The following is a 16,184-nucleotide window of genomic DNA, read 5'->3' on the forward strand; positions in this document are numbered from 1 at the left end:
AAAAGGAAAAGAAGAAAAGGCAGGCATGTCTGGAGGGCCAGGAATCCTGATTACAGGAGGCTGTAACAGGAATGTTCTGAATTAGCTAGTAGGCAGTTTTCTTTAAAGGCATTTACATTCTTCAACTTTCAAAAGAGTGGTCTCTCTCGGGGCCACCCTGGGCTACACACAGCCATATATCAAAGACAACAAAGCACACCAAGGAGTATGTCATACAAAGAATGACTGTGTAACTAAGAACCATTTGACCAGACTGGTGCTAAGGAAGAGGCAGAAGCGAGCAAACAACTCCTTCCCAGATGGAGCATCACTGCTACCTGCCCTGGCTTAGGGACTCTGACCCCGGGGAAACTATGTCCCTATCAAACACACGACAGTGTCCAGAAGGTTTGTCACCACTGGGGAGAGTGCTTACTGCATCATCTAATAGCGGCACTACAGGACACTACTAAACATCCTTCCATGCACAGGACAGTCTTCACACAGAAGTTGTGGGACCACCAGGAGTGGCACACCTGGAGTGCCAAGCTTGGGAAATCTTATTCTATTATTAAACAATGACAGCCCGAGACTTACAAGGATGTGTCTCAGATTTCTGAAGTCATGGTGATATTAAAGTAATGTATGTGTAAAACAAAGTGCTCTGGGTCTTGAGTTTGTCTTTTCCCAGACGAGTACCACCTTCCTGCTCAATACTGGGTGGCAGCAGCTGCAGTAGCAGCAGCCTTGAAGGAAGAGGCTGCAAAGACAGTCTGGTTAGCCAGGGATGTGCACGTGGAAGTGAATCCAGATGTGGAGGAGATCAAAGAGCAGAGAAGGAAGTGATCCTAAGTGAAGGCCCATCAATCAGTCGGAGCCCAGATGCTGAAATCATTTTGAGGGAAGGTGGGGTATCTTCAGGGATGCATCTAGGAGCAGGGCATAAGCAGGGCTGGATGCAAACCCCACCGGGTACAGTGGTATACGTCTGTAATCCCAGCACATGGGAAGCTGAAACAGAAAGATCATGAGTTTGGGGTCAACCTGGACTACACAGTGAAGGTCAGTCTCTGACAAAGAAAGAAGAGGGGAAGGGAAAGGGGGCGAAGAGGGGAGGAGGGGGAAGAAAAGGAAACAGCAAGGCTGTCAGAGCACAGTACTGGCCCAGGGGTCCTGGGAAGTCCAGGCCTGTGGCTGCACAGGCCACACCCAGCAACAGGGGAAGCAGGAGAAGCTGGGAGGAAGCCAACAGGAGGAATCCTGCTGATCTGTCCGTGAGACCCTCAGGGCAGCAGCGGGGTGGAGCTGACAGCTTCTGGAGACTAGGAGGCTCAGCCAGCAAAGCATACTGCTAAGGCAGAATCAATGCAGGTTCTCCAGAGACAAGGAACCAATTGGAAGCTCAGACAGGGACAGAGTTATTTTAAGGAACTGGCTCGCATGATTGTGAGACCAGCCAAGTCTAAAAGTCTAAAATCCATAGGCTAGTCCAAAAGGCTGAAGATGGGCAGGGGTTCGTGCCGCGATGCCACTAGGTTTTGTTTGTGTTTACTCTCTATTGTGCTGGGGGTGGCATGTGTGCACATGCACATTCCTGTAGGCGTGTGTGGGTGTGTATAAGCGTGTGCATGTGCGTATGCGTACCTGCAGGTGGAAGTCAGAGGTTGATATAAGGGGTCCTTCTGAACGTGAGCTCACTGATTTCCACAGATCAGCTGGCCAGCTCGGTTCAGGGAGTTGCCAAGGTTACCTACCTGGCAATTCCACCGGTGCTGGGACCTCAAGTCACTTTACCCACTGAGCAATCCCCCCTAAGCTGTTCTTTGGTTCTATGTTTGAGACAGAGTCTCATTCTAACGCAAGCTGACCCACAGCTGCTCAATATGAACTTGCCACCACATTGTGTCCTTATGGACCTGTCTTAGACAATCTGTTTACTTTCCTGGACACCTCGGGAGCTGGAAGCCCTAACTCTCCTTCCCACGACTCTATCCTACCAAAAGACACCCCCTGCCCAAAAAGACATCTTCTGCTCTGTGCCCCGCAACTGGATAATGGCTTTCATGTCATGAGCGCAGCCTAGGGTCGGAAGGTAGCTCTCAGTGGGTAGAGTACAGGCTACATGCACATTAGAACCCGAGTCCAGATGCCCACACTCAGGTAAAAGTCAAGGGCCGTGTGTACATCTGGAACCTTGGTGCCGAGAGGTGAAGGGGCCCTCAGAGGCTGACAGATCTGGGCTCACTGGCTAAGCCAGTCTAGCTGAAATGGGAGCTTCTGCTTCAGTGAGAAACCCTGCCTCAAAACCTAAGGTGGAGAGTGGTGACAGATAGCCACCCAACAATAATCTCTAGTCCCCACATGCACCTACACAGTAAGTGTACACTCGAACACACGTGTGCACACACACACACACACACACACATAAACACACAATTACCAGTATAAGTGGAATGCCCGTCTACCTGGTGCCTTGTGAATGACTTCCTCCCTACCATCACAATCAATATGGTCTAGCCCAGGCTACCATTGAGGAGAGGACACACCAATGACAAACCATAGTAGAGTCTCTCCTTCCTCTGTCCCACAGTGCCCCGTAGGAACCTCTGGAAACACGTCCCCGGCCTGTTCAGGTATTTGTCCTCCAGAGAAAAGAAGGTCACCACAATTCAGTGAGCTGGGTTCAATTATTAACTGGATCAGTGAGCCAGCTTTTCCAAACCTGGAACTCAATTCCTATAAACCCATCCATGTTCTCACACCAAAAGGGGAAAAAAAAAAAAACCTAGGACCACCAGCCAAAGGAGGGAGAGCTGGGTCACTGCCCACTATTTTTAGTGGACGATTCATTGTCCCATGAATCGTCAAATAGCAACACCGAAGGTTTTGACAGAAGCAGCAGAGTGGGAGGGTGGGTTCCTTTAGAACTGGCGCTGTGCCTGCACTGAAGAAAAAGGAAACTTCTGAAATACACATCGGCCGACTGATGACCCCAACATCAGATCCAGGGCGGGCCATCACTACTGCCCCCACTGCCGGCATCTTTGCTCTGACTTGTATCAAGAAAGATGACAAGCTATGGCTATCACTGACAGGACAGCTGCAGTCCCTCCAGGCCCTCTGCCTCTCCTCTGCTTTCCACAGCAGCACCTCAGTCCCCACTTGCTCAGACCCAAGAGTGTATCCAGATGTGTGCCGAGCTGCCTCCTCATCTCCCTGCAGCTGGCCTTACTAACAGGACGAGAGTCCTTGACTTCTGGGTGGGGGGGTGTATAATCAAGGATGACCTTGAACTCTCCCTCCAGAAGGGCTGGGACTAAAACTCGCACCACAACACCCACAACAAGTGCCACAACACCCCACTTTTTCCCCCTTTTCTTTCTCCTTTCTGATTCTAACTTATCTTTGAGACAAGGTCTCACAATACAGCTTTCAGATTCACAGCAGGCAATCCTCCTGCCTCAGCCTCTTGAATGCTGGGATTACTGGTGTAAACCGCCACATCCAGCTCCATGTCCTTAATCACTGCTTTTTGCTTCAAACATCTGCTTCATTTATGCCTTTTTCCTTGGTTAAAAAATTCAGCCAGCAGTACTAAGAAATGACCTTGCTATAACTCACTCACAGAAACAATAGCTGCCGAATGAACAGTTAGCAACCTCTGGACAAATGCTTCCTATTTAAGGAGCTGATGTATTATTCCCTAGGGCAGCACAGGAAGGTGGTGCTAAACTCACCGGCCTTTCCATTTCAGACCTACAGGAAACAAGAAGGAAAGATCAGGCACAGTGGGTAAAGGCGCTTGCTTCAGAGCCTGGCAACCTGTTCAAACTCTGGACCTCACAAACTTGAGAGAACTGACTCCTGCATGCTGCGCTCAGACCCTCACATGGGCACCCTGATACACATATGCCCACACACACACACACACACAAGAAAAATAAGTATAAAAAGTATCTTTAAGGGCTGGGGAGTTGGCTTATTCATTAAAACTATGTGTTGCTCTTGCACAGGACCCACGTGGTAGCTTACAACCATCTGTAACTCCAGCCCTAAGGTGTGCACATGGTACACAAACAGACATGCAGGCAAAACACTCATACTCACAAAATAGTGAAATAAACAAACCTTTAAAAATACATTTTGGGGCTGGTGAGATGGCTCAGTGGGGAAGAGCACCAACTGCTCTTCAGAAGGTCATGAGTTCAAATCCTAGCAACCACATGGTGGCTCACAACCATCCATAATGAGATCTGACGCCCTCTTTTCTGGTGTGTCTGAAGACAGCTACAGTGTACTTACATATAATAAATAAATAAATCTTTAAAAAAAATACATTTTGGGGCTGGAGAGATGGCTCAGTGCTTAAGAGCACTGACTGATCTTCCAAAGGTCCTAAGTTCAAATCCCAGCAACCACATGGTGGCTCACAACCATCTGTAATGAGATTGGATGCCCTCTTCTGGGGTGCCTGAAGACAGACAGCTACAGTGTACTTACACATAATAAATAAATAAATCTTTAACAAAATATACAATTTCAAAAGAACAGGTGGCTGTGGAAGATCACATGACCTGGCTCTTGCACCCTGGACTACCAGACTCAGTACCTTCGCCAAGAAATTCTCCAGAGCTCCTGCACTTCAGGGCACACGTGGCTCACCCGGAGGCCTCCCAACAGACACGGAGGAGAGGCCCGAGACCCTGCACATAGGAAAGCTCTCAGGAGTCGCCAATGCTCCTGGCTCAGATCCCCTTCCTGCATACCCACCAGCTCTGACCACACTTTCATTTCCCAAAAACGAGATCTAATTGTGGCAGCAAGCCCAAAAATAAATGCATGCCTTCCTTGCCTTTTTTTTTTTAAACAAATAGCAAATGGATTTAACAGCTAAACCACCCACCATTGAGTTGCCCGACCAGATCATTCACTAGAGACTGGCATCTGCGCATTATTTTTAATTACTTTGAAATGACAAACATGTAACAAGCACTATGGTAGCGGCCGGGCTGGGAAGCCTGTGTGTACCTGCTACAAAAATCTTCAGTTATTCCACTACAGTAGACATGCCAAGGGAAGATGAGAAACTAAGAGTCATATTTACTAAACTAACAAACATCACAACGGTCTTTAGCACCCCCTCCCCCCAAGCAGCCAGAAGGATGCTCTGGGAATGGCACGGGAAAGATGCACTGCAAAGATGGAAGATGTGTGCTCAACTGTGGCCTCACTCCTGCTCCGACCTGACACAGCAGCCAGCAAAGACCACAGTCACTGGGGCTGGCGAGGGTGGCAAGAGTGTGGCATCCAGAGATAGAGGGCACCTGAAGCAGCAGCACCCATATCCAGCAGTAGGGTCTGGAGTGGCCCTCAGCACCCAGGACACCACATATCCTGGATCAGCATTCTCAGGAGGCCTAAGACAATGCACTTAGGAAGGCTCCAGTCACCCACATTCTTTTATAACACACTCATGGGTTTGGCGGTGTTGAGCCAGGTTCATTCCAACCACATAACCAAAGGTAAATTCAAGAAGAAAGGGGGGGGGTGACATCACAGGGGAGCCCCATTAACCACTTGAAATAGTTAAGTGGCCCACAGGAAGTTGCACTCTGAGGAGTGCAACATTTGTCCTTGACGCAATTCCCCTGAAAATGACATGACAGTAATACCAGAAACTCTGACATTGCTGTAAGCCATGGACGCATTCAGATGTCACCTGACGTGCAAGTGTGTATGTGTGAGGGTGAGTGCATGTGTGCTCAAGGGTGTATGCATGCATGTGCAGTGTGCAAGTATATGTATATCTCCATGCATGTAAAGGTGTGTCCATACATATGCGTACTGGAGTATTGCATGAATGTATGTGAAATTGTAGGTACATACATGTGTGTAAGTGTGTAAGAATGTGTGCTTGCACTGTGGGAGAATGAGTTGTGCATATATGTATATAAGGGTTGTGCTTGCATGTGTGTGAAGGGTGTGCACATACATGTGTGAAAGTATGAATGCATGTGTGTGAGAGAGTATTACATACATATGTGAGTATGTACATGCATGTGTGTGAGGGTATATGCATACCTGTATTTAGTTCCATGTATATTTAGCCCATGTATATCTTCCCATAGTCACTACAAGCAAGGAACAGAAGAACTGCTTCATCCCAGGACTCCTCCATTATCTTTCTGTAGCAGCCCTGCCTTCTCCAAGCCTCTTCCATCTCTATCTACAGCTACATTATTCCAGAGTGTTACCATCTTTTTTTAAATTTTTTTTTTTTTTTTTTTTTTTTTTTTTTTTTTTTTTTTTTTTTTTTTTGGTTTTTCAAGATAGGGTTTCTCTGTATAGCCCTGGCTGTCCTGGAACTCACTCTGTAGATCAGGCTGGCCTCGAACTCAGAAACCCGCCTGCCTCTGCCTCCCAAGTGCTGGGATTAAAGGTGTGCGCCACCACTGCCTAGCTAAGCGTTAGCATCTTGAGTAGGTTCTTTTTCACTCACAGTAACTTCTTTGTCTGACTCCCGGAATTGGATACTGAACCCAGGACTCCACTCATGCAACATGAGCAACTAACTGCTGAGCTATATCCTCCTTTTTATTTCTTATTTTGAGATAAGAGTCTCCCTAAGTTACCCAGGCTGGTCTCGAACTTTTGATCCTCCTGATTTAGCCTTCTCAGTAACTGAGATTACAGGCTTGCACTATGAAGCCAAACTTCTTTATTCTAACCAACTTCATGAAAGGACATTTTCCTAGCATGTGTGAGGCCCTAGGCTCCGTCTTCAGCATCGTTAACTAAACAAACATAAGAAATGCATATTGTCAGAGGATGTAGTACTAAAATTTTAACACTCTTAAATTCCCACTCCCCACAAGCACAAAGAGAGGGACTTCTCCATCCATCTCACCACCACACACCCATCTATGCCTCTCTCGGCGGAGACATCCCAGAAGAGGTGCAGTCTCCAATTGAAGAGCCAGCTGAAGCTGAGTCCCTGCCCAGCCAGTGCCCGCTTTGGATGTGAGCTTATCTGGCTCTGACAAGAATATGTCTTTGAAAGCCTTCCTGTAGATTTTATTCTTTCTTAGAAATTGCTCTAAAATCCCACCACTCCAATCCAATTTCCCCCAAAGCCAAACGTCACATGGGACTCCATATCTACCCCATTTCCTGTTCTCTGATTTAGTAGAAATAAGTCAATTTCACTTTCAACTGTTCTTTAAATTAAAAAACAAAAACATTTAAAAACCTTTGATATTCTTACATATATACATAATGACATCAAAGATTCTTAATATCATCTTTTAAAGATTTTATTATTTGTGTGTGTGTTGTACGTATGGTGTGTGGGTGGGTGGGTGGGGTGCCTATGGAGGCCCGACGTGGGCATTGGATCCTCTGAAGCCAGAGACATGGGCATTTGTGATTTATGGGATGTGGGTACTGGGAACCAAACTTGGGGCCTGAGGAAGGGTAGGAGGTGCTCTTGACCTCAAGCCATCTTTCCAGCCCCAAACTCTTAGTCTTACGTCATCTCAAGTTCCTGAGAGCTACAGGAGGTTGAGGATACACCATGTTACCCAGGTCTCTGTGGCTTCCACCCACCACCCTACCTACCCAGATCTTTCTCTTAGTCTATTATTCCTAGGATTGCTAAGTAGCCAGTTAGATATCAGCAGACTTTGATACGCACTGGCTAAGGTCCCCTCCCTCATAATCAATACCTTATAAAACCAAGAACAGGAGCAGGAGGACTCAAGTGACCAGTCAGAAGCATGAGACCTGAATCCTATCTCTGGTCCAGGGTGGAGATATGACATTTTGGACTTCCTGGAAGGATAGATACCAATCCTGACTCCTCCAAGATGGCTATCTAACAGGAGTCTTAACATACCATGGCTCCCTCCTATAAAAGTCAATCCAAGCATGCCTGTCAATCATCTGGCCAGATGGGAAGGCTATTCCAGAGACTTTTCTTATTCTCTACACCACACTGTGTGTCTCATCTGAATCCTTTCCACCGAGAACAGGAAGCTAAGGGAAGGATGGGAATGATTACGTGTGTGTGTGTGTGTGTGTGTGTGTGTGTGTGTGTACACCAGACCACCTACATCAATTACTTCCCAAACTTCGTGAAAGAAACACACTGCCGTCACTCAATTCAACAACTTCTGTTTTCTTATTGCCTTTCATAAAATAAATAAATAACATTGTTTTACATAAAGGATTGTCTTAACTTCTGTAAGCCCCATGGCTAAGATGCAGAACTACCCCAATAAGCTGAAACACTGGTCCACAAGAAATCAAACAGGAGGGCTAAGAACAATCAAAAGCAAAAAGACTAAGGCCTCAGCATGCCCGTTAGACTACAGTTATAGTGATAAAAACAGCATGGCATTAGCACAAAAACAGACATGTAGATAGACTTAGAAGACCCAGATTTAATTCTACACAACTATAGCCACTTGATACTTTACAAAGATGCATGCTGAAAAGACAACAACTTCAATAAATGGTGTTGGAAAACCAGATGTTCATATGAAGTAGAAAGAAACCAGACCCTTAGCTCTCAATGCACAAAAGTCAACTCCAAATGAATCGAAAACCTCCATGTAAAACCTGAAACTGCTTGAAGAGACAGCACAGAGTGTACACTAGAGCACACAAGCCCAGGTAAGGATTTCTAAATGGAATCCAATTACTCAGGAAATGAGGCCGGCAATTGAAATCGGGACCACATGAAACTCAAAGGCTTCTGAAGAACAAAAGAGACAGTAAATCGAGTGCAAAAGCAGCCTGCAGGATGGGAGACCTTTGCCAACCATACATCCAACAGAGGGTCAATACCTAGCAATCCATGTGCTGCTACCTGTGTGATCCAGAACTTGTATGTGGAAGTTAGAGGGCAGCTGAGATCATGAGAACCAGCTCTGAGCCTTCTTGCTTGCTCTATGAGCCCCATTTTTTACTGGCTATAAAATGAAAGGGCTCTATACATTATCTTATTATAAAATGAACATTGACATGTTGAAAGCTTGCTGGTCCTAGCTTGTATCATCACCAGGATGTGATAAAAACCTTTTGGAGGTGCTGGGCAGTGGTAGTGCACACCTTTAATCTCAGCACTTGGGAGGCAGAGGCAGGCGGATTTCTGAGTTCAAGGCCAGCTAGAGAAACCCTGTCTCAAAAAAAAAAAAAAAAAAAAAAACCTTCTGGAGGTAGAGCCTAGTGGGAGGTATAATAATTAGTACCTCAGGTCTTCTCTCTCTTGGCTTCCAGCTTGCTATGAAGTTGAGTAGCCTCCCATCGTATGCTCCCAACATACTGTGCTGTGCAGGCACAGGTTCAAAACAGGCCAGACTGACTGTGAACTGAAAAACCTTGAAACCACGAGCCAGAATAAACCTTTCCCTGGTGCACACAGCACAGCATGCACATGGGAAGGATCAGAGGACAATATTCCCCAGTGCGTTCTCTCCTCCCACTCTGATCTCGCTTCCTGGATTAAACTTAAGATTGTTAGCCTTGTATTGCAAGCGCCTCTACCTGCTGACCTATCTCGTTGGGTCCCCTTGCCTGTTCTAAAGCAACCACTCCCTCATCATAGCCTCCTGAGAGCTGGATTCTGAGCCAAAGGCTGTTTCAGTGGCCTAGAAGTCCCAGGCATCTTGCTGACATGGGGGCTGATTACATATTGTTAAAACAACAGAGCGCGGCCCCAGCCAGCTCAACTCCAAAGGTCAAGGAGGGTCACCCTCAGACCATGACCTCTTTACCCCTAAGCACTTCCCTATGAACTCAAACAGATAGATGCACACACACACACACACACACACATACACATATCACTGCTCAATAACTACACATACAGGGTATGTATATATCATTGTCCTAGACTCTCTCATTTTCCCTCTGGCAGACTGACATACTAAGAAGAGTGTCCCCCCCATCCCCCTTCATTTCCCGCTTCACAGCTCCTCCACTGAGAAGAAAGTCTATTTTCACCTCGTGAACCTGGGCTTGACCTCTGACTTACTTCAGTAGAAGTGGAATTAAACCTGGGCCAAAATGGCCCTCCTGGAACCTGCATGTGCCACAGAAAGCCAGCAGGACCAGTTTGCTGGAAGGTGAGCAGTCACGAGGGGGGTCACCTGCAGAGGTATCCTGGTCTTACCATCAGCAGCTCACCACCAGCTGGGTGCAGACAGCTGAAAACTCTAGCCTTCTAGGCTAGTCTTGGCCATCCTCAGCAGAGTGGTTACTATTGAGCCCCTGGGGTTCCCTAGGTGTGACTTACATGGTGCTCTGGCTTGCAGAATGTCTTCAAAGGCTTATGGATTAAAAGCTTGCTTCCTAAAGTGGTACTTCCTAAAGGAATGATCAAGCCATTAGAAGGTGGGGCCCTGCCTGAGGTTCTTAGATCACCTAAGGTGTGTGTCCTCAAAGGAGACTATAAGACTATCTGCCTTGATCCAAGCAGCTTCCTGCACCCCCGGCTTGCAGCCACTGCCTTCTGGCACCCAGAGGCCCAAAGTGATAGGCCTGTTCAGGCCAGGGCTGGAAGTTGCACAAGTCTAAAACCCACATGAGTATCTTTTTTTTTTTTTTTTAATTTTATTTTATGTATTAACCATTGCTCTCTTCAGACACACCAGAAGAGGGTATCATTGCAGATGGTTGTGAGCCACTATGTGGTTGCTGGGAACTGAACTCAGGACCTTTGGAAGAACAGTCAGTGCTTTTAACCACTGAGCCATCTCTCCAGCCCCAACAAATACCTTCTTATAAATATATGATTACTGCCGGATGGTGGTAGCACACACATTTGATCCCAGTACTCAGAGGAGGCAGAAGCAGGCAGATCTCTGTGAGGTTGAAGCCAGCCTGGCCTACAGAGCTAGTTCCAGGACAGCCAAGGCTGCCCAAAGAAATCCTATCTTAAAAAAAAACAAATAATAAACATTACAGGTATTTTTGCTATGGATCCATACACAGGGCTGACTAACATTCGCAACACTACCACAGTCATAGATAACTGATATCCTTACACCTAATACACAACTGCCTCTCCACTGCTCTCCATAGTGTGGACACACCCATGTCAGCTGAAAGGAAGAGCCGGCTGCTTGCACAAGCCCAGCCTTTCCAGACCCACTTGAGCAGAATCATTTCCAATGCAGTCCTTGGAGTTCCTAGAGCAATGCTATTTGGTTCACCTTCTCTCCTTCCCCATACTGGAGGATAAACCTAAAACAGGCCTGGGGTGATGCCTCAGTGGGTAAAGCATTTACTACACAAGCATGAGGGCCTGGGTTTGAACCCTTCAGTCCCACATCAAGCCAAGCGCTGTACTGTGTGTGGGCTTGTATCCCAGTCCCGTAGTCCCAGTGTTTCTATTGCAAGGTGGAAGGCAGACACAGGAAAACCTTTGAAAGCTTGTAGGTCACTCTAACTATGCAGAAAACAAAATAAAGAGACCTTGACTCAAAGGTGTAAGGTGAGGACAGACACCCAAGGCTGTCCTCTGATATCCACACAATCACTATGGTAAGAATATAACACACACACACACACACACACACACACACACACACACACACACACACACACACGGCGGCAGGGCAGGGTGGGAGGTGGGGCAGAGGAAAAGCAAGATTAAGGGAGGGAGAAAACACATGAACTGAACACATTGTCCCAAATTGCAAAGCCAACCTCTCCTTGTGTACTCTGACCCCTGGCAAGCACTGGAGGTTCAAGGCCAGAACCCACTGTCCATAGTAACTAGCAAAACCCAGAGAGTTCAGCTTCTCTGTGAATCTGCCTAATTCCATGCTCATGCAGGCCGTACAAACCTACAAACAGAGGCCTGGGAGGACAGAGGGTTGCTCCAACTCTGTCACCCTTGCTGTAGGAAGATGAGATTTCTACGTTCATTAATTTTCCATTTAAAAAATATGCAACAGATGCGTCAATTGTATTTCAAGGCAAAGTGTTCACACCCACGTATGAACTGAGATGAATAAGATTGAGATGTAAGCCTTTCACGGGGGGGGGGGGCACCCCACGATGGTGGGGGTTTGCTGTGCCAATAAAATAAGTGAACAGTGACTTTGGAAAACTTCCTGAGATTTCAGCACACAGAGGCACTTCAGCTTTACCAGGTGTCCGACATGCAAACTGCCCTTCCACGACAAATTTAGATGTCACAAAGGTATCTTCCACTCCAATGTCAACAAAGGGAGAGCCACCAGGACTGAAGGAATAAGCCTGACATGGCGACATGCAAAGGAAAGAATTAGGAAAAGAGTTCTTGGAGGGTCATCCTTTAACGAGAGGAAGCCAACCACCTGCATCCAAAAACACAGGGAGAGTGTGTGTAACAAATATTTAAATGTTGCACAGCAAATCCTGAGATCCTTACAGAACAATGTTTCAGAAGCAAAGTTGCATGGTCAGCCACATCCTCTAGCCCCAGGTATGGTCCTCAGCTACCTGTAGCTCGGGCTGGACCCCTTCCCTATTAAGAAGTGAGCTGTTCAGCATAGCAGCAAGATCCAGAAGCCTTTAGAGCTGTGGTCCTCAGCCTTCTTAATGCTGCGACCCTTTAATACAGTTCTGCAGGTTGTGGTGACCATTTATTTTATTGCTACTTCACAACTGCAATTTTGCTACTGTTATGAATTGTAATAACAAATGTCTACTATGTGGGATAGCTGATATGTGACCCCTGTAAAAGGGGGTTCAACACCACCCCCCATGGGGTCACGACTCACAGGTTAAGAATCACTGCTTTAGAGGCTCCTGGGAAGCTCTCCCTGAGCAGAAATAGCTATCAGCAGTCACCTGCTGTTCATGCAATCACCCTGCTATTTTTCCACCAAAGCTCTGGAGCCTGCCTTAAGATTTTCATTAAATCAACCTGTAGGCCAGGCTGGAGCACTGCTCCTGCCTCAGGACCTTTGTACTAAGGCGTTTCCTTGTGCTCTAAGGATACCTGCTTGTAAATGACCATGCTGCGGACAATCTCAGCCTCTTCCTCCCCACCCCCCCACCCCCCGTAACACCCTCCTCCCTCAGTCTCAACAGATGGACTTAGCCAGCTCTGAGCTTAGTTGTGGGACTGTAGAAAGACCTTCGAGAGAAAGTATCCTTAAAACAGAAACCTCCAGATGGTTAAAAAAATAAAAAAAAAGCCAGTCATGTACCTATCAGAAGACATACTGAAGAACTACAGAGTGGTCACTGGCCCACTGACACTCCTTTACTCCCAATTCCCCATATGCTGAGCCAGCTAGAGACAGCTAGGTTCTCACCTGACCTAGCCTTAGCTCCCACCGGCCCTCCTCGCCACTCCAGGCCGTGACCAAACCACTCTGCACCTGCCACCATCCCTTGGTTCCCCGCCTGCCTGACCAGAATGTCTTCTGCCACATACCACCACCTCACTCCTTAAGTCTCTTGCTTTCTCCTTTCAGGGCACACAAAACACAGGCCTGGTCCTCAGACCCAGAGATAAAAAGCCCAGGCAGGATTCTTCCCTTGGGTCCCCAGGGACATCTGATGGGTGCAAAGGGGTAGAAACTCAAAGCAGAACAACAAAGGCTCTATCTTCAAGATCAAGGGAAGAGGGACAACAAACAGCAAGAGAACGCTTAGGACACAAGACTGGCCCATGTTCTCTTCAGAACAAAAGAGAAACAAGTTAGGGAGAAACTGGGAAGACCCGTGTGGGACTTCTCCAGACTCTGGGACAGGAAGGTACTTCAGAGTCACAAACCACACAGCACAGGTTGTCGCTGCAGGTGAGCTACACAGGAGACAAACAAGAACTCAGGGAGGCCGCTACCGGTCGTCTTCTGCCTGGGGGGCCTGGGAGGGGCTCTCCAGGGGGCCTGGAATTCCTTCGGTCCCTCTCCAAGCCTTCTGTGCACGGTTTAACTCTCAATTTCGCTTGCTGTTTTCAAACTCTGTTGTTTGGAAATTCTTTTCCTCTCAGGAAAATACAATAAAGCTGAGAAGCCAACGGCTACTCACAGGTGAGCGCTTCCAAGCCAAGACCACCCCAAGCCGCTGCTTCGCTCGCTCTGGAAGGGGAGGTTTTTAACGCCAACACCTGACCCGGAAAACTCGCTTACTTAAACTGAAAGTGGAGCAGAGCAATAGCCCCCTGAGCCTCTCCTCCCGCTGCACGCCAGCTGGAGCAGCCACCACAGGCACCAGAGTGGTGCTGACCTCATCAGACCCGTCTCCCTGTCACATCACAAGCACGAACCATTCCTCCAAGTTCAATGTCGGGTTATCAAAAGCTGAAAGTGTCACAATGGCTTCACACTTGCCTAAGTCTGACCCAGACTGCAGTCAGGCACAAAACATTGCGCATAGACAGCCCCAGGATAAGCCAAAGGCACGGGGTCACAAGGTCCCTATATTAAACCGCATATTTTCCGTCAGCTGTGGCTCCCAAGCAGAAGCACGGGCGTCCCTAATTTGTTCAAGGCTGAGTCTGCAAAAAACCATGGGGCCTCTCGGAACATGGAAATCAGGTGAGGCTGTTTGTCCACCCAGCAGAGAGACTAATGGGGACACGGCCACAGCGGTCACTTTCTCAGTTACTATTAAGTGGAAACAGCTCTCCAACTTTTTCTTTTCCTTTCTTTAAAACTTTCTTGCTCTGAGTCTTGGCGTAATCAACGGAGACTGCCCCCCTTACTTCCCCGCGTGCTGACCCTGGTGTGTGCCCCTACTGAGCGGCGCAGCACATGGCCTGCCTGAGCGTAGCTAATGAGGGCTCGTAGACTTCGACCCGCAGCGATGACCGCACAGAAAGCTGGCTGGTCGCCGGGCGGGCCACTGGCAAAAGCAAGGAAAAGACGGGCGGTTTAAGTAATGAAAGGAACTGTAGCTCCTAATTCGAGCACCAACGTGTTTAGGCAAGGACATCGGGAGAGGCCAAGCGGACAAATGGGGATGGGGGTAGGAAAACGTCCCCTAAAAGTGAGTAGAGACCATCACCTACTTGGGGCCTGGCGGAATGTAACAGTCAGGGAGGCACTGAATGAAAGGGACACACACCACCACCCCGCCCCAGATGTCAACACATTTCCAGCGCGGAGAATTCTTCCTCTAGGAAGAATTCGGGGATCCTCGGGGTGGGGGGTGATAAAGGGACCTAGATGAAGTAGGAAGCCGGGCTGGACCGTCTCCTGCCCGCTCTGCAAATGGGGTCCCAATTGCCTCACAGGAAGGAAAGGGTGCTCTGAGAGACAGCAGATTGGGGTGACACGGAAATGCGGGCGAAGGAGGAGAGCGGAGAGAACCCAAACCCAGTCGGGACTTACCCGGCCGTTGCGGTCAGTCTCCCGTACCTCCTCGGAACTTGGCCCGCGCCGCACTAGCGCCCGCAGCAGCCCCACGTCGTTGGCGCAGGCGGCGCGCAGGAGGGTCGCCGCCTCCGGGACGCCCTCCGGGACGCTCTCCGCGCACACCACGCCGCACTCCTCCTCGCCTCCAGGAGGGTAGAAGGAATCGTCCGAGGCGATGCTGCGGGTGTCCGGCAGACTCGAGAAGTCTTCGTACTCTTCGTAGTCCGCTGGGTCCTCGTCCCCTGTCTGTACGCTCCGGGGTGGCGTCGGCGACTGCGGGGACAAGCAGCGTGTCCCGCCGCCCTCCGGCCCGGGCCCAGCCAGCAGCACCATGCTGGAGGCCAAGGCGCGGGCCGGGGGCTGGGGCTCGGATTAGGGGACAGGGACACGGGGCGCGCCCCGAGGTCACCGACTCTTGCCCCGCTGCGTTCGCAGACGAGCAGGAGCTCCGCGCGCTCCAGCCTTGCGGAAAGCAGCTCCAGGCGGCTGCGCTCCCGGAGCAAAGTCACTGGCGACTGGAGAAAAGCCCCTTGGGTGGGAGGAGCCGCGGGGGCTTTCCCTGCCCCGCCGGGCGGGGTGAGAGCGAGGCAGCGGGCGGGGCGCTTTTCCAGCTAGAGTCCCGAGCGTAACAGAGGTGGTCCTCTCCAGGCCGCGCCTCCGCCACACGGTCGCTTTGCCCCAAGCAGGAAAAGGCTCGTTCTGGAGATCCTGAAGCTGTAACTCGAGAAGCTGAAAGCGAGCGTGAGGGACAACGGGTGCCCCGCCCCGCAAAGGCTGCTCCCAGGGGATCTGGGCGGAGATGGGGTCCCGAGACGCCAAAGGCTTAGCAAGTTTCCAGCGTCG

The 16,184-nt window shown here is 49.0% G+C and overlaps 1 protein-coding gene across 1 annotated transcript in view; it reads right to left on the bottom strand.

The window, feature by feature from the left end:
• Ankrd33b (ankyrin repeat domain 33B) overlaps window positions 1–15,912 on the bottom strand; it is an 87,063-nt gene extending 71,151 nt beyond the window's left edge. The window contains exon 1 of the mRNA XM_031360284.1: window positions 15,318–15,912. Coding sequence (XP_031216144.1) covers window positions 15,318–15,674 — 357 coding nt within the window. The 5' untranslated portion in view covers window positions 15,675–15,912. The remainder of the gene's footprint in view (window positions 1–15,317) is intronic.
• Between the last annotated feature and the right edge of the window lie 272 nt (window positions 15,913–16,184).

Source organism: Mastomys coucha, unplaced genomic scaffold, assembly GCF_008632895.1.
Source record: "Mastomys coucha isolate ucsf_1 unplaced genomic scaffold, UCSF_Mcou_1 pScaffold8, whole genome shotgun sequence".
In the NCBI taxonomy this organism is placed as follows: domain Eukaryota; kingdom Metazoa; phylum Chordata; class Mammalia; order Rodentia; family Muridae; genus Mastomys; species Mastomys coucha.